Here is a 19,723-nt window from a genome sequence, read left to right as displayed (position 1 = left end):
GTTGAGGCGCAGCCATAGCTCAGACACCTCATTTTCATTCATGCCCACATACATATTTGAATACAGCAAAAAAACCCCCAAATTCAAAAAACCCCAACAAAATACACTTCCTGTTACACAACCTTATTGCTTCTGCTCATGCCCTTAGCATAGTCTACCTCTAGGACTTACTCTTCGGGACATCTTTTACATTTTAGATTACGTTTGTCATGTTTGAGCGAGAAAGTTTCCACACTGCGAACTGCCTTTTCAATAGCGAGTGCAATCACAGTCAATCAGCCCTATTTAGCACTAGCGGCAGGCAGGAGTCTAACAAAGGCAACAAAATTGAGTCCACTTATCGCAGTGGTGAATTTCATTCTGCACATTCATCTCCATATCCCCTTTGACAGTACATTGTTATATGCTTACTCGAATAAATAAATAAATAGTACAGCTACCGCCAAAGGGAGGTAAAGGAGCTATTGCAAGATTTTCTCTCCTTAACATGCATGTATGCATGGCTTTTGTTTTGCTTTTTTAAGCCTAGTTCTCCCCACAACACAACAGAGACGTATTTTTCTTTTCTCCACTGGAAAAGATCAGAGAAGCATTATCAATAGCAAGACAGCCCTCATCAGAAAATAATGGAAGTTACACCACGTGGAATGAAAAGTATGCGGCTAGTTTCTTCATCATACTTGAGGCATGAAAAATCAGGCAGTGCTGGAAGGCTTTGCAGTGAGACATGGATGGAATTCACATCACATCTTGATGGTCTCATTTCTGTTTTATTGCTCATCTGCTAGAAACAAAATATGTTGTTTGTACCTTGTACTGTGCTACATAAGCAATGCACATAAAACAATGTCCATTTCTGTCTCATGGCTTCTCCTGAATTAGTATCATGTCATGTAAGACCTCAAAAAGTACCCGGATGCTCACTTTACTCTCACTACAGATCTGCAGCCTCCAGTCATCCTTCTGTGTGGTCAGCGTCAGCATTGTGAATCAGCACGAAAAGTAACACATTCCCTAGGAGGAATTTAGGAAACCAAAGACCCAGCTTCCATCCATATGGATTCACTGAAGTGGCATTGCTGAGGTAAGGTTGAAGCGTAAATGAGTCTGAAGCCTGACTTTATTAGAAGCCTGATGGATACAACCTCTTGCCACTACAAAAAGCTCCATGGATGAAGGGGGTGGTGGCTTTCAGGAAGGCTTTCAGGTCACTGCCGCCTCCCGAGCCAAAGCAGAAATAATTCTGGCCAGTGCTGCAATCTGTGAGGAACATCAACACAGTCATGTAAAGAGAAAACCACATTAATGCTTCCCACTCTCTAAGAACTAACCTTAGCTACTCCTAATACACCTCTGGGGTGCCAAAGAAAAAGGGTCTTGCATTGTTCCCTACTGCGTAATAACATCCCTCCAGCAGGGAAATAAACTTCCAAGCAGACATTTTCTTCTTGCCCTCTTGCTCCTCTTTCCCACATTTGTCACCTCTTCCACTCCATGCTCCTGTGCATAGCACTCCCAGCTCAGTTCCTGCATTCCTTAAAGATATTATATTCATACATATACACAGTATACAGAAAGGAAAGAGACAAAGTAAGAGAATATCGTTTATTTCTAGAGAGATAAAAAGGAATAGTAATCGCCTTTAGCCAGCAGGGTATGCAATAGTCGACCTCCTGCATCCTGCCTTTGATTTCCTCCTCATCGCAATAATCTTTCGTTGGCTAATTCCCAGCATTTTTCCCTCAGGCTGGCAGGTTGGTACGGATGGTTAGCAGCTGCCAGTATTTCTCCTCCCTGTCAGCTACAAGCCATACTAATGTTAGATGCCTGGCTCAGTCCCACCCAGGGTGCCGCATGCCTTTGCTTTCCAACATACTCAGCTTTTGCCAGCCTTGAATCCGAATCAAGGTCCCGTCCTGCCTTTCTCCTTGCAAAGATTGACCTGGTGAGGGAGTTAACCCACATCAACTGACGAAGCAGATGACAGATTTCACAGGGCTAGACCTCGTGGGGAAACGACAGGTTTCGCAACAGCCGTCAGGGAGCAGTAAAGCAGTAAGAACGCAGAGAAATTCAGCCCGTGGTGCGTGCTAACATCTACTTGGAACATCATTCTCATAATAGCAAAGAAAAGAGCTGTGCAGATAAACAAACAAAAAAGCTCCCCAAGCACATCCCAGCCCCTCTTCCTAGAAAGAGATGCAGTTTCCGTTTGCCCCTTGGAAGATTTGTAAGCCACAGACAACTCTGTTTAATCCTTTCGGAAGCAACATTTCCAGCAGATAGTTCATTGCACTAAAAAAGTCACCAGTAACCACTCTTTGAAATACATTCAAGAAATTCGAGGGTTACAGGTAAAACTAACCAACCTACTTGAGAAGCAAGGACAGTATCAGACCAGTGCTAGAGAAAGCCTGGTCTACTACTTCAGAAGACCTGTGTTTAACTTCACCAGAGAGAAAGGCATTTGGTGCCCTCATGGCTGGAATGACCAGGTAAAGCTTTTTTCAAATGTACACCCCGAAGTAAAAAAAATGCAAGCAAAGTCGGGAATCTCATTTCTAAGCTGTAGGAATCTAATGCAACTGAGGGGTTTTATTTGTTGCTGCTGTTTCTGTCTTTTCACCATTTAACTGTAACCTCAGCTTTCAGAAAACCAAATGAATAAGGCGTTTGCACAGACGATGCTCCTCTGTCCAGCACCCAGCTTTCAGCTTGCCCATATAAACTCGCTGTGCACTTCTATTAGCAAAGCCAGGCAGGTAATAATAGCAAATAAAAAAGCCTATTCGACGAAGCACTGGCTCCTTCTCAAGTAGAGTACCACTACAGCATGAATGACTCAATCATCTACTCGAGAGCTATTACTTGCAGTGATGAAGCAATGTTAATTGGATAATGGCCTGCTGCCAGCTAATATTGGCATGACCTACAATACCTCTGGCTGACAGCCGTGTCTCTCTCTCTATCACACCTTTTTTTGTAATCTGGATGGGAAGTGGAAACCATTAAAAAAGCCTCGTAAGTGCCATTTAACTTCTTATAATGAATTAAAAGCTTAATTAAGTGCCTTGTTAAAGGAAGGAAGACCAGTTTTCATGATTAAATAAAACAAAACAACAGTTAGGGGTATGGAGTGAACGACTAACTTTACAGCTTTAAACTCAGTTCTTGGAAAATATTAATTTTGGGTTGCATTTAACAGCAGCTGCTAGAGGAAAACTGCACAACTGCTGAAAAATACCCTGGGTGAAAAGCAGGCGAGGTTCTAGTCATTTACTAAAAACTGCAAATGAAAAGTGTAGAAGTTAAGAGCTAATGGGGTCCTTTTTTATTAGCTGTAGGCAGCTGACACACTCCATTCCTCTAACTCTGCTCTGAGGGCTGATAGTTCACACACCACGGCCACATCTGAGCCCTTGTTATTACGTGGCTGTTTTTCCAAGTGCTTATCTACACACTAAAATACGTTGCTTTAACAAAAGGTGTAGTACGAAATCAAATTACCGAGGCTAGCACAAAAGGGTTTACGGAAACTCTTCAATCAGTGCAGAATTAGCTCCATACTGACTTAGTTTAAGTTGACTATGGAAAGGTTTGAACTGAGGCACGTTAAGTCACGCTTGAACTGACCTGAAATGTCTAATGCAAAGTTTTGCAGCGGTTTAAAACCCTGTAAGTTCAACTAGTCCCAATTCTGTGTGTGCACAATGTCTCCCTACTGAAATGACTGGCATTTCATAGAGACTGCTCTCACTTCTAATTGGATATAAACAAGAAATAATGTAAAAAACATCTGTTCACTGTTTAGCTAGACAACAGCTAACAATGTCTGGATGCCAGATTAACAAAAAGACCCCAACATACTATGAAGTAAAAAAAAAGTCTGCAATTTAGACTTCAGAGGCAGATTTACTGCTTTGAATGATCAAAAATAAGTTCTTTTGTTTTGATGTTAAGCTCCCTCAGACCAACATTACAGGAGTGTAAAAGCTTTACAGATAAAGCTTTATCCAGCTCCAACATCAAACCTTTGAGAAATAATAATAATAATAATAATAATAATAATAATGCCCCTTCTCCACAATTGTGTACTTTCGCAGTTTTCAAACCATGCCAGAATTTAAAACACAATGCTTGTATGGCTGACTTAAAAATAGCTTTGTTAATTTAGGAGTGATCATCACCTCCAGAAAAGTTTTGAACTGTGAAGACTATATTTAAAAATGATTTTCAATCTCTGTTTTTCTGTAACAACTATATGCCAACATAAATTGTCTTTAAGCCTGAAAAAAGTATTGGCTCAGGACATTAACTTTCAACTTTTGTTTGAAATTTTTCCACTGGAGGAATAACTGCCTGCATGACAGATTAAGTCAGTTTTCACAGATACCTTTAAAAACAACTCATGGGCTGCCAGAGCTCTGCAGACCATGGACTAAAAACAATAGCTTTGGGAAGAGCCATTAGCTTGTGAACTGAAAAAGACCCTGCTAACTTCTTTTAATGCAGTATAACTAAGATGGTGTTTCCCCTGCTGTATCAGGTCTTAAAAACCAGGAGTGTTTCAGTTCCTTTCGTGGGGAGCTCCGACACTGTTCTTCGTTGGAGGCACTTCCCATATCTACGCACAGGCACCTACCAAAGCGCCCAGCACTCTGAAGCAGAAGCAGAGACGTGCACCTTAACCAAGGAATAACTGAGAAATAACAAAGTGCATCAGGCAGCTCTCTTCACCCCAAGTGACTAGCTTTTGTGAGGAAATTATTTAACTGATCACCTCACATATAGCGATTCAAATAAAGTAGCCACCAAGCAAATTAGATTCAATGCAGTTAACAGCAATTAATTTGCATGTGGAAAATATCTGTACAAGTAAGCACTGGTAACTGTAGATATCTTTTTTAATAGGCTAAGAGAGTTCTTTTCCAGGATGAGAAAGTTAAAGCCCTGGCGCTCTGCAACTAATAGAAGCACGTGGCAAAATAACAGTGGTGGTCTTAGGTGAAGCATGAGGATTTCAGAGTACTGGGAAAAACCTTAAGAACTAGATTCAATGCTTCTGCAAATCCATGGACTTCACTGGAGCTGTAACAGCAGCCAGTGTAACCCTAAATCACTAAAACTTTTTGATCTTTCATCGAGATATATTCTAAAATGTAAAACTCCAATACTTCATTTATCCAAAGGGGATTCACTTAAATAGAAATCATTTATGGTTGGACTGGAGGAATTTTTTTTACATAGTATCTCATATAAAACACATAGAAAGACACACCTTTGTCTTTCAAATCTTTAGTGTCTTATGAACATAGGACTGAGTCACCAAGTGCAGACACATCATGATCCCTCCACCACCCTGCTCCTCCCACTGGCCTGTGGCTCAGCACCTCACCCCTGCTGTGATTAGCAATCTGCTAATTTCCAATCTACTTGTACTAAAAGCCAGTTGAAATCAGTCAATGCTTGTGTTAACACTGTCTTTTAGTATTAAAGAGAAACTCCTCCTCTTAGTCGTTTCACCTCCTCTGCCTACACAGAGCTCTAGCATGTTGCAATTGTCACGCCAGCAGTATGAACCTGCCATGGTCTTGTCTTCTCCTCCTTTAGGCCAGGCTCCTTTTTCTGAACATCTCAGTCACTCTAGTAAATGCTTATTTGAATTTCAATTATTTTTATTTACCTAACAGGACCTGAATCATACATGGAGGTCTCACCAAGGCTTTGTAGAAGAGCGTTGATACTCTCCTGCCTCTTCGTACCTGTGCACCCCTGGGCATGTTTTGTCACCTCTCTGCTCCCGCCCTTGCTTTGTGGTGCAAAAGCTATGCGACACTGACTAAGACTCGATTTTTCCACTGGAAATTATTAGTGGACACTGCAGAATCATAGTGCGCATCCTAGCGCATCCTCTGCAATATCTCTAAACTCCTATGCAAAATGTCTGGGTTGAAATTTCTTCATGAGTAATATTCAGTGTCAAGACTCATGAAGTCACACCCGGTGACCTACTTCTTCTAATGCTCTCCAACTTGTGCTGTGACAACATCACGATGCCGCTGAAGCTTCTGGAGAGCTAAACTAGAGGGGGAAAAATGGTGTGTGGTACTTCAGGACCTGTCATCATTTAAAAACACACTGTGCTTCTTCATGGGTGTTAAGCAAATGATGGTGAAAAACCCTCTGCATGCCAGAGTACCTTCCCACTGAGCGACTGCCATCCCGTGCCCTGGGTACATCTCCACCCTTCTCATGCCGCCCGTCCCAGCAGGAGACGCCGGGCAGGCAGTGCCAAGGCAGCGGGTGATGGCAGCCCTGGCCAGCAGGCACACGTTTCTCCTCTGTGGGCAGCAAAGCCACTGGAGTGCCCGACAGTAGCTGCCCTGTCACAGCTGTATGGCTGTGAGGAAATTACAGTGGGGGTGGAAGCCAGCCAGTGAGATTTTGTGGTAAAATAAAATAAACTTTCCAGTGAGGTATGTATTTTCTACATCCCTTGGCTTCCTGCTGTGGGAGCTATGCCGCATGAGAAAAACCCTGCTTTTTGACAGACCGTGTTCATGGTTTCTCGGTGGAAAACACACGGCCTGAAGCAGTTAAATCCCAAACTCGTCGTGAGGGGAGGCAAGAGGAAGCAAGGCTGAATGAGGTACAGGAGAGGGGAAAGAGGAGGTCGAGGATATGAGCTGCTGGAGAGGGGTGGACAGCAATGAGACTCCCAACAACGTGACAGCTCAAATGATTTTTCAACAATAACCTGCCGCCTAGCAGCCACATCACCCCTTTCAAATTTCCTGTCTGGAAGAGCAGAAGAATATCAGGGTCCTGATAATGCCCTGAACGAAGCTATGGCAATTAAGCGTTTGGGTACGACTCCCTCGGCGGCAGTGACAAAGGCGAGCTGAAGTACCTTAAAGCTTTGCCACCATAACCGTTAGGAGTTACCGCTGGTGAGGAAGGCTGGCGTGAACATGTCCATCCTTCAGCGATTTGCAACCCACCCAAACACAAAAACCATATCCTGGGCCGTGCCGCGGCAGGCACCAACACCCGCACCGCGCTCCCCTTGGCCACCTTAGCAGACCGCAGAGGTCTTCCTCACCACGCGGGACGGAGGGGGCTCGTGTTTACGGTGGGGGCACGGCGACATACTGTACCTCTTCCGGCAGGCTGACCACCAGGTCATTTTCCGTCTGCCCTACCAAGGCCTGCAAGAAGTACTCGCTGCAGGCAGCCAGCACAGCCCGGTGGGCGCGGAACTCCTTCCCCTCCACGATCAGCGTCACGTCACAGAGAATGTCCTGCTTCCGCTGGTCATTTAAGCAGAGGAGAATATTGGTACAGTGCACCGTTGACTCATACACATACATGGGGGAGTCAGTCTTCTCATCCACAGACATGCCGTTCACACCCTGCAGGGGAGAAGGGAGGAAGAAAAAACAAGGCGGTGAGGAGCAACACAGCCGCCGGGCGAATGTGGCATGGTGGGATGCTGCCTGATTTCTGGATACCCTGGGACCATGGCCAAGCAGCCCATTGATTCTTAAATCCAAGCAAGTTGCTCAGGAAAGATATTGGGAAGGGTGTTCGTTGCCACCGGCTTTCACTCTGCTGCACTTCGATTACCTACTCCCCCCTCAACTTCCCCCCCTCAAAACCAAAATAGGATTTAGATGGACTGCAAAGTGCTTTCCTTCAACCACCTACTATGCATCTACGATTTTCAATTTAGTAGAGGCAATAATATGGGGACATGGGAAATTTTAGAAGATTTTAGCAAAAAAAAGCAAGAGTGACTGTTGGGTCTTCTAATAGTGAAAAAAAGGGCTTTGTGCTTGCTTCTGTTATTTTCAGATTAAGGGAAAAAACCCTCAAAACCCCAGTCTATTCTCCAGCGGACAGGCAGCGCTGCATGTTTACACTGAAGACCTCGGCCCAAGTGAAAGGCAGGGTGGAACCATACCCAACGACGACAAGCCACTAACTACAGCAACTTCATTTCTCAATCAGAATTAGAGCGATTTTAAGCCTTAAGGGGGAGAGAAAGATGTTTAGTGGCTTCAGAAGAAATCTGTTTCCAGGTATGGCTAAAGCAACATGCCTTCACCAGTGGTTTAATGCCATTTACAGAAAAGAGCAGTTTCTGAATTCCAGACCCACAGACCCAAGAAAATCCCTCGACCCATGTGGAGGTCCAGCCCCGGCCGGCAGGGCAGCACGTGGGTGCTGGGGCTGCTCCTGCCTGCAGATAAGTCTCCCCTTCCTGACAGCAGAGCAGAGGCTGGAAGGATGTAAGACACCCGTTACAACTGTCTGAGCTAGGAAGTTCTCTGCCCGATGTTCTGCAATTTCTGACACATGTAGAACTGGCAATGCCTCTGAACATGGGGATTGGACTTGCGGTAGTGATGGTCGTGGGGATCAGCTTCCCCCAACGCCCAACACCGCACGAACCCCCTTCACACTTGAACACGTTGAAGTGATTCTTTTACCCAAAACTTTCTGCCCAGCACCAGACTGAATCCTCTTTGCATTATTCTCACATTTCAGTTTCTCTGAGTAGAAAAGTGTAAAAGCCTGTGCTGTGTCTGAACATATTATGTACCCCAAAAACAAACCAAACGTGCTTGTTTCAGGGCTTACATGGGAAAAAGGATTATTTGTATATATTATTCTATCTGCTGCTGAAAGTAAAGTCATGCAAATGCACAAACTTCAAGTATTTCAAGGAATTATTTTTCCTTATTGAGAACAACCACCACCTTCTGAGAAGTTAAGATTCAGAGGCATACAGGGCTAGGAGCAACAGACGGTGGTATTGTGGTGTAATACTGCTGCACTGTAAATATCTGACTACTGTAGCAAGTAGAAGCAGAATTCCTCCTCTGCTACTTTTTAACATGGATCTTTGCAGCATTTTCCTTTGCTAGTACAATATACAGGTACACGAGTAGGCACAACATGACTTTAAACTATTTCTCTTGCCATGAGTTCAAACCAGGGTACCATTTTCCTACAGTGTCATTCAAAAGATACTAATAATCTAGACAAGAATGGGCTTAAGAGGACCCGCTTGTTACTTGTAAGTATTTACTAGACTTCTCAATGGTAACCCCATCTTCCCACCTTTATAGGAGTATTTTTAAGCCAGTGGCTATGATGACTCTTTCTACAAAATATGTATTTTTGCCAACATTACAAAACTATAATATTACTGGAAGTCTTAATGGGATGCTTACAGCTTCTCTTTTACTGGTATTTTCAATATTTACTGCTGACTCATGCTATACTTCTGAGTACCCAGCTGAAATGCCTACATGAACAGAAAAAAAACAACCAACCAACCCAGATTAGCCTTTCACTGACTTTGTATCTAGAGAGGAGATACATAGCTGCTTATTGATCTGCATCCAAGTAGGGGAGGGAGACGCTTTGGGTTTTCTTACCCTATCAGTTGGATTTCTTAACCAAAAGAAAATTAACTTTTTTTTTTCTCCTCATAAATTGAGACTAATGAGAAGAATTGACAGCAATCATTTTATTAGCACTCTGGTAAGGTAAAAGAGAAAATGATACTTAGCTCATCCCACTCATAGCTTTCTGTGTAACTGAACTCTGATGCTAACGATAGCGTTATAATGATGTTCTAAGTGGTCACTCTTGCGTACTATGAAATGCAAGAGTTTACAAGAACAATCTAGTGGGAAAACCTGAGAGTTGCAAATGCCAATGCAAAGGGGAAAGCGTTAATTTTTTTCTTCTTTTTTTCCAGGCATGTCTTATGCCTGTAATGTCTCAGATGATGAAAAAATGTACAAGAAACCCGAAACCTGGCAGGTAATGAACAGAACATCAATTATATTTTCAGTGCCTTTTTCAAAAAAACAAAAAACACTGTTTGCCTGAAATTGCAATCCTTTTTTACAGTAATAGTGCAATTTGTGTGAATCAAACCCTGAATTACTTGGTTACTAATTAGTAATTTCCCACTTTTTAACTACAGCTCTCATCAAGTGTATTTTTTTAAAAAATTCGTTGCATGCTCTGTGAAGTGCTGAAAATACCACGGTGTATTTCCCCGCTGGCGAGCGAGCCTGCCTTCTATGCTAGGAAACCTGACCGATGCGGTACTGAGATGCCGGGGCTGTAAATCGCACCATCCGCTCCAACAGATCCCTAGCTGGGGAGGACCTCCACCCAGCTGCTTATATCGCCATGCTTTCCCAAGGCTACTGTTGTCACTCCAGGGGCTTCCCAAAAGCGGATCCACACCGTGCCCCTTCCCACAGCCGCTGAGAGCCCACATGGATGCCCTGGCCAGCGGCTGCAGTCTCAGCCTGACACAGACTTCCCCTGCCTGTGCCCCTGGCCGCTCCAGGAAGCACCCCGAGTCCTGCATTGCGCACAGGGAAGCCGGGGCTGGGCTACAGCTCAGGACCACCTATTTATCAGCTTTTAATGTTTCAACATAGGTGATTTACGGTCTTCCCTTTTCCACGATCTGCCATGAACTGAATGACCTCCAGGCACGAGGTGTTTCCTCTCCAAGAGGGCTTTATCTTGCAGGACAGGAGTAAGATGGTGAAACCCTGCACTGGGAAGTATATTGTTCATTTTCACAGGGAAAGGGTTTAGAGAGCAAAGAGAAAGGTCACCGTAGTGCTTTGGCATGTAGTAGCAAGAAAATTAGCAGAATTCAACTTTTTTTTTTCCTCTCCTCATAAGAAAAAAGCAGGGATCGGGTATTAACTCTGAACCCTGAGGCAAGCTGGGCTGGAAATCTTTTATACAGTGTTAATTCAAAACGTGTAATTTTTTGCTGAATTCAGTATTATGCTGAGTTTGCAGAACCTTCTTCATGGAAATCATTGCTACACACTTGGTATTTCTTCAAACTGAAGAGAGAATGTCTTAGCATGCCTTTCTCCGGCTCAAAAGAACATGCTGTGCATTTGTTTGCATATAGGTCACCATACTGCCAGAAAAAGCCTCTTTGAAACAAAAGTTTCCAGAAGCTGGCACAAACTATTGTGGGCAAGGAAAGCACCATTGAAACCTTGCCAAAAAAAGTTGCTGGTAAAGGCCAGCAACTGCAGTGAAGTGAACTGGAACGTTGCTTACATGGTCCTTCCACAGTGATGGGTGGGAGATCGCACTGAGCCCTACTACACGGGCAGCACAGAGGAGGCATGCGAAACCTCAGGAGACCAAAAAAATTGCTCATGGAACATCCGAATCACTTCGGTTTGCAGCATATCGTCTCTACTGGCTGGCGCTCACCCAAAACTCTCCAGGAACTCATAAACACACTGCCTGAGCTGCTACCAAAAATACATTACCTATCATGAAAAAACCAGCTCCTGCCTCACAAGACTAGAGGGCAGGCAATGTGGTGTCTGTTTTTAAAGGGAAACATTAGGGGAGAGTCTGTCTTATCAAGACAGACCAGAAAGTCCTGCATCAGAACTGGGTTAATTACGTGAAAAGGTAAATCTTGATCGTGGCAGAGCTACAGAGCACTTAACCAGGCAAATTATCATTGTGACAAAGCAGTATGGCTTCTGCAAGGAGAAGTCATGTCTCTGATGGCCACTATTAGAATTCCTGAAGTGTGTCAAATTAGCAGTGAGGAACACTGGTACATGTAATTAGTGTTGACTTTCAGAAATCCTTTGACAAAACCTTTACAGAAGGCTGCTATAGAAGCTCAGTTGTCATAAGGTGAGAAGTTGCCTCAGACTGGAAATCACTTAGGCTAAACTGTGTTCAACAGAGAAGGGTTGCAGAGGCAATTTTCAGCAGGTTAACGGTGAAATTCCTCCAGAAACAAACCAGCAGCACTACTGGCTCACATCTGCCTATGGTCATGCCATGCAACACGCCTGAGCTCCTCTGATCTCTGAAGCTGAAACAGGGTTGGGCACACTTAGTACTTGGATGGGAAACTGCCCGGGTGTACCAGGGTTCTAAGAGCAGCCTGTCACTCCTACAGCGAGGTCATCGAGAAGATGGAGCCAGGCACTGCGAGCAATTTGAAACAACAGAGGTTTAGACTGAACATAAGGAAAAACGGAGGAACAGGTTGCCTGGACAGGTCGTGTCATCTCCATCCTTGGAGGTTTTCAAGACCAGACTGGATACAGTGCTGAGCAACCTGCTCTGATCTCAGAGCTGACCTGCTTTGAGCAGGAGGTTGTGCTAGGAACCTCCTCGGGTCCTTTCCAACATGAATTATCTGATGATCCTACATTGATTAGTGACCTAGAAGTCCACAGACCATGACAGGGAGACTGAAATTCATAAAATTAGTTCAAATATCAAAGGTAAGAGGGATTGTTGGGAATTTAAAAAAAGACTTAATATAAAAATGAATTAGACACTAACAAGGTGACACACTAAATCCAGGGCACTCTGTTATACACATGGCAATTAGAGGGAAAAAAAATATTATATAACAGTTGAGGTTGGAGAGGAACTCTAGATATTGTCTAGTGCAGCCTCCCTGCTCAAAGCAGGGTGACCTAGAGAAGGCTGCTCAGGACTGTGTGTAGTAGGGTTTTGAGCCTCTTCAAAGGTGGAGACCCCACACCATCTCTGGACAACCTGCTGCAGTGTTTGACCACCGTCACAGTAAAACAGGAACTCCTTGACCTGGAATCTCAATTCCAATTTGGAGTCTCTCAAGAAAAAGGCAGACTAGAGACAGAGAGACTGTCATCACCTAGAGACAGATTTTAGAGAGAAAAATATTTTAATAAGGGGATATATTTTCTAGTTACTTCTGGTGTAGTACACTGTTGTGTAGTGTCTGCATCTGATTACTGATGTTGAAACAGGGAGAAAGGAAATCCTCAGGAGAACAACAAAAAAGATTATTGGCAAGAAAAGAGAAAAAGTCCTCCTCAACATGTATGATCAATTCAATAAACACTATACAAATAATACAAAATAAAAAGGTCAAAGCAGCATTGCTATTTATTGTTCCTAGTGTTGCAAATAGGAGAAGACACCCAAGTAAAAGAAGCAAGACAAACGCAGAATTTGTAAAAAGAAGAGCTGTGATTCCTGACCATAGAAATGAACTGAAATTGTATCCTATACTCATAGGAAGATGCTTGTTTTGTTTCTCCTGAGAGATTTCACGGTCACTGCAATAAACCACATGTACAACTGACCACTGCTGCATGTTACTGGGCGAAGAACTCACCGCATTTGTAAAAGGATTAGTCACTCCTAATAAAAGTATCCAGCGCCACATTACTCAGGGTACAAGTTTACATGGGATGAATATTTACTTGCTCCAGGACACTGTCCGACAACAAACTGCCTGGGCAGAAGAACGTGCCTGTATTACCTGTCTTTCCTGACCTACTAACCACTGTCTCAGAAACAAATTATTTGATGGATGTCAACACAGATGAAAACCCACATCTATCACCTCCACACATGCCTCCTAGACCCCTTGCCCCCTCTGTCCCCAACTGCAGGAGACAACCACGGGCACGCTGCCCTGCGCTGCCCTCTCTCGAACGGGCATGGGACCAAGCTGCTGAGGGCAAGCAGTAGAAAACATTCATCCAAAGAGTACAAGTGGTGGGTGTCACTGACACCAGGGGCTCCTGCTCCCACTGGCTCCAGTGGAGCGGCGGGTTTAGGACATGAGAAGTCATCAGATGTTAAGCTCAACTCATAAAAGGTGCACAGACTGCAGTGGAAGCGTCTTTGTAGCCTCTCCACGGCAAAACACTAGCAAGGAAAGGGATGGGGGAAAAAAGGGGCCTAAAGGCATCATCTCATCCCATGAAACAAAAGCTTACTTGTATCCTAGGAGGTGTAAGCAGGACATCAAATCTACAACAGCACACAGAGGACTCCCAGCAACTTCAAGGTAAAGGCCTGAAAAGGTTTATTGGTATTACCTCGTTATGCCTGTAATGCTACATTTTAGTACCGAAGCCAACAGATAACACTGTGTGATTTCTCATTTAGGAACTGCAGTACCTGACCTGGTGTAAAATGAACTGCAGGTTTTGTTTGGAAGCATAAGCTGGAGCTCGCACCATATCCTGCTATACAAGGTGACTCCTGGCTTTCTCCTGATTGTGTTAAGAGAGGATCAATACTGAACTGGGGTTATTTTTAGTTCCAGTTCACATTCTTCCAATCAGCTCCACTAACAGTAAAAAAAACCCACTTAGGAATAACTTGAAGTGGTCAGCTTGAACGCATCTAAGGCTCTTTGGTCAGAGGTAGTTGGAGAGTCTGCACCGCAGATTTGCATGTAAACTTCTGACAGTATTTCTGTTCAATAGGATGCAGAGAGTGTGAAAAAATGCTCTTTTGTTCTGAGGTTTTCTATTAATTTTTTTTCCCCTAACAATTTAGTAAAAGGTACTAGGAAAAAAATGGGGAGAATGATGACAAAATAATGAAAAAGCTGAGAGGAACTTGTACTTCTGACAAATGGCAGCAAAAGCACATCAGACTTGACAGTTTTTAGGGATAAACATGCACTGTTTTTAAGTGGCAAGTGGGAGGAAAATAATTTTCCAGGCTTCCTTCCCCATCTCCTAATATTTTTCCTATGAAAAGACTCGTTCTGTGTAATCAACACTTTGTTTTAAAGAAATTTATCAATAACTGACACTTCAAAGCTCCTAAAATGACCATCCTTATAATTGGTTATTACGATCTCTCAATTATAGCTACAACAACAAAGGATATGATTATATTGTCACTGCTTTCCTTTAAAAAGAAACTATTGAAAGGCCTAATGATTAATTCACCATTTTTGAGAGCTCACTGTAATGACAGAAGACTATATACAAAGGTCTCTTCAGTGAGCCCATTATTCAATTAATAAATGCTGAATACCAAGCAGTCATAGTCATATGAAACTCCGAAGAACTGTGTGAATTTTTAACCAATTAATTATCAATTACAACATCATAAAACACCAGCACAAAAATAGAAATAACGAAATTTAATTATACATTATTCTTCTTAGTTGCTGCAAATACTATACAAGACTGATTTTGATTAATAATTCATACAGCAATAAAGTATCAGGAAAGATAATTATACTGTGCCACAATTCTCACACTGATTTCTGTAATTACAGATTACAACAGTGTTAGCAATTTAAAAAGGTTAGGGAGCAGTAGTAATTTGCTATGTCATCCTCAGCAATATTAATGTCTTCTTCTCTGAGCACCCCAGATAATTGAAAATAGACTAGCGGGCCGCCAGGCTACACGGGCTTGCCTCCTGCCAAAAATACTGTGGGTGCCAAGGCCATTAGCAAGAACGTCTTCAGGAATGAGCTTTTCGCATTGTTCAAGTAACTTCTGCTCTAAAGCAGAAGATACATGGACAAGTGGAAAAGACATTGTAGAGCATTCTTGGCTGGTAGCTGTAGGGAAGTGTTTCTGCTGATAGCAATGGCTGGTGCTTCTGACCCTACTGCCTCAAAGCAAGACCTTTGTTTGACCATGAGTGAGAAGAGGGATAGCTAAGAGAAACCCAAGAGAGGATTTAACCATGGGCCCTCTAGAGAGGCAGGTCTGGTTGGGCATGCAGCAGGGCCCTGCAGACATTTGGTAACATTTCCTAAAGGCAAGAATTCACATTGCTGAGGAGGCTGCATGGCTCCAACACATGAAGCATTCAGAGCGCAGGGAGCACCCTCTGAATTGCTAAACAGCTGCACGCGGTTCAAGGGCCACAAACTGGTCCCCAATGAGCTATACCACGGGCAGTGAGCAGAAGCATCAGTGCTTGGGCTGGCTGCAGAGCTGGGCCATGAGCCCTGTTTCTGTATGGCAAGCTTCACGTGCTTTTGAAGTAGAGATGACGATACTGGAAATTCATTCCTTAGCTTAAACTGACAGGAACAGGGATGTGTCCTCCAGACCGTGGAATGGCTGCTTTTGCACAGCCCATACGTCGTCACAGCACAGAGGCTTTGATGTAGGAAGTAAGTCCCATTGCAAAAGTCACTTACTGGCTTTGTTATACTGGACCTAGACTCTAGAGCACAACTGGATAGAGACTAGGGGAAAAAAAAAGGACTCTGATCCTGCAGACCTTTAAACAGAACTGCTGAATATAACTTTTGATCGTAGCATTTCAGTTACTTACAATGATTTCGCTACTGGCAGATTGCACACACAAACAGAAATGTACCACAGCTTCATTTCTGCAATGGATCTTGGTTTTTGTTTGGTTTTTTTTGTTTGTTTGTTTGTTTTTTTTAAATTAGTGTCAGGATGCCCATAGTCTCCATGATGAAGTTTATTTAAACCCCAGGTGCCTACTTTGAAGAAACTGCGCTTCAGGTTGTTCAGAGATTGGTACCATAAGGAGGCAGCGATTCCCAGTGGAGGTTGCTTTGAAGAGTCCAAATAGATTTATGTTCCACATACAGATAAAACCTATTTCTTGACTTCAGAGGGTTGTGTTATTGTTTTTTGAGAGAGTAGCCCAGCTGAACAAAGTAATGACAGCTCGCAGTCTTTAGGGACTTCAGTTAACATGCAAATAATGTTTACACATGGTACATGCATTGACATATACATTCTATACAGGCCTACGAGGCAAAGTATACACGTACATCTTTTTATGACTCAGGAGAAATTATATAATTATACTACTAATTGTCCTACACTCAGTAAGTCAGGCTTAGTTTAACATGCATTTTCAACGTCCTTTAAATATAAATGATGATGCCTTCAGGAGAGAGCCATAGTAGACGGGGTGGGGGAAGACATAGACCAGGTAGGAAAACAGAAGGAACAACAGAACTGTCCTCTATCCTTATTTCTCAGAAGCCACTCAACTGACATATATGTACATGGAGAGTGAGAAACACAGAACTCCTCTTCCTCGATAAAGTCTCTTCTCATGGCTTTCACATTGCTCTTTACAGTAGCTGGCTATGGTGAAGGGGACCGGAACCAAGTCTGCTACTTAAAATAGCTTATTCAAAGCAGAATGGGGAATGCCCAACACTGAAACAGTACCAGGAAAACACCAAGCAAAACAAACAACTTACTATGTTTTTCTGAAGCGGTCAATGGCTTCAGGACCTTGGGGAAAAGACACAACCTTTTGGGTTATTCTGGGGTAAGCTGGATTGCCAGATGAAAGAATCAGAGGGGGAAAAATGAACTAGTTATTTGTTTTTATCTTGCTCTCCAGCTTGGTGAACTCTCTGAAAAGGTTTAAGGTCTCCACACAAATGGAGGCTGGAAATTCTGGCAAGGGCCCACTAGATTTAGGTCCTGCCTTCCTTGCTTTAAATGAGTATTCTGGGGCTTTGGTTGAGGAGTCATACAGTGATATGGCTTTCCTCCTTTTCCTAAACCTTTAAATAATTTACGTGTACCTCTATGGGCGTATGTGCACGTGTATGTATGTACAATTTGCACTGCGCTGCTGTCTGAAATGATGAAATTGCTGAAGCATGAATAGCTGGCCAAGTATCCAGGCCACTTGCAAGTATGACAATACTTTGGGATAGTAAAGGATGTGTCTCTCTATTTGAAATCTCTTTTGCTAATATGACTATGAGAACAAAGGCCAGGCTGATATTGACCCAATACTACCAGTGTTTGGAAGCTACAAATTACGAACAACAGCACTATTCTGCTCCTTTTAGCAGCCTTTTAATGTGAAAGATTATGTCAACAAGTTATCTGAGTAAAAGCTATTAATTTCCCTTATGTTTTATTCTCAAGGAAGGCCAGCCTTTAAAAACTCCAGTAGAGTTCAGTGTTGAAGCTCTGTACTGGAAATTTTTGGTTGCTATCAAATGAGTATTATTTTTGATTTTTTTCCCCAGAGGAAAACAAAAAAGGTCTCTCTCAAAATTACGACTCCTGGTTCATTTTCTCTTCACTTCTCAAGCTGTACTAACTACTGCTTTTCTAGCCTATCTGCAGAACTGGTGGAAGAAGTTCTGTCTGCATGGAAGGGTATGGCCAAAACCACTACTAACATCTTCGACTACTCAAATTGCACAGGCTGCAAAAACAACAAAAGCCCATTTTCTCCTGTCATACTACATAGTTGTTAAGGGAAAAATCTGCTCTCTTTTTTTTTCTCCGAAAATGCAAGCTCTTCATCTTTGCTTCAAGTTAGCAGGTGTTCAGAATATCCTTCATGTTTCCTTGGGACACAAACTGGCATGTCCTTTGGAACATGTCTGTTGTGATTAATGTGTGAAGAGCAGGAACGCATGCAGTAGGTCACCGGGTTAAACGCGGGACAGAATTTCGTAGGGTATAACTTCGCACCTTCTGCTCTTAGGAAAGAATACAGGTGTTGCCTTCTCCTTGGAGACTGGGCTGCTATCTGCTTCTGCAGTATTTTCCACAACCAAATGGATACCAACAATAATGTTCTCCTTTGACAACATATGTACTGAAGGAAAAATGTTTCCTTACAGTTAAATCATGGATTTTTACTATTCTAAAAATAAATGAATAAATAAATAAATAAATTCTAGCGACTAGTGCATTAGGATGCACGGATTTATAGGTCTGAACCTTGGAAGGTCTATCAACACATGCAAAAAACAATTTTCACATGTTTTTCTAACCATCAAATGATGAGAAGTTCACTGAAATGACTATTTAGAAACTCTCAGAGCAAGTGCCAAGGGGATACCTGGATTACGCCAAGGGATTCTGACAGCGGTTTTGATCCTGCAAGGATCTGAGAATTGCCATTTTGTTATCGGAAGGTTTAAGCAAGAGTTGCAAGCCTTCCCACCATCCTCAGAGTCTGGCACATGCCTAGATTCCTATTTAAATTCCCTTTATCCACGGACTGGCCCTTATTCTGGAACTAAACTGCCTTTCCTGTTGTAGACAATAAATCCTCCCGTTGAGAAAGGCGCATGGAAAGCAATCACTTCTGCTGCCAACACCTACCAGGCTACAGCCGAGGTAAGGAGAGGATGTGAGACAGAAATGGGCATTTTGACTAAGTGCAACTGCAGCCTGAAGAAGCCCAGAGAGAAAGAAAAGATTTGATGCATTTGGGTCCTGCTTCTGAGGGTAAGTACAGCCAGCGTAGCATCTGCACCTACAGTTTCTTAGAGGACTGCAAAGACAGCAGAAGGCAAAGACAAGCTTTCCTTCTCCTGTAAGATCCAGAGGAGCTTAGGAAAGCTTCTTTGCCATGGTAAAGAACGAGGGATTAAAGCTGCAAAGGCTGCTATAAGAAGAACTTGGACTTTATCTTTGTTTGAGGATACTTATATTATTTGTTGAGCTTTTCATGCAGCTTTTTGAAGTTTGTTTGGTTTCTTTGCCCCCACAGAACAACAATGTACTCAACACACTTAAAGCTGCAGAAGCCATCAAATCAAATCAAATAGGAGATTAACATGCAAAACCCAAAACTAAGTCACACTTCATCCCAGGAAAAGAGTGGCTTGATTACTTCTGTTTGAATTAGCGCACTCTGTCATGGGAGTTTTAATCTCAGGGCACTCCTTATACGGTTCACAAAGCTGAAAGGCAGAAAGGACCACCTAATCTGGCCTCCTAAATGCAATATCAACAGTTGCCTTTATCACGCAGACTTGCAATCCTGACAGAGCAAAGAAAACCAGCGGTTTGTTTGACAAGCTCTCTCGTCAACTGTTACTGGAATTATCTATACCTTTAGCCTCCAAGTTCTGTCTTGACAGATCCCGAAATAGCTGTTCCGCTAT

At 43.0% G+C, this 19,723-nt stretch overlaps 1 protein-coding gene across 1 annotated transcript in view; it reads right to left on the bottom strand.

Annotated features, from left to right (window-relative positions):
• Positions 1-7,400, bottom strand: part of BACH2 (BTB domain and CNC homolog 2) — a 51,362-nt gene extending 43,962 nt beyond the window's left edge. The window contains exon 1 of the mRNA XM_050893731.1: positions 7,158-7,400. Coding sequence (XP_050749688.1) covers positions 7,158-7,400 — 243 coding nt within the window. The remainder of the gene's footprint in view (positions 1-7,157) is intronic.
• Between the last annotated feature and the right edge of the window lie 12,323 nt (positions 7,401-19,723).

This window comes from Gymnogyps californianus, chromosome 3, assembly GCF_018139145.2.
Source record: "Gymnogyps californianus isolate 813 chromosome 3, ASM1813914v2, whole genome shotgun sequence".
NCBI classification, from domain to species: Eukaryota; Metazoa; Chordata; class Aves; order Accipitriformes; family Cathartidae; genus Gymnogyps; species Gymnogyps californianus.
The sequence above is the reverse complement of the archived record's forward strand: the minus strand, read 5'-3'. Positions and strand labels throughout refer to the sequence as shown.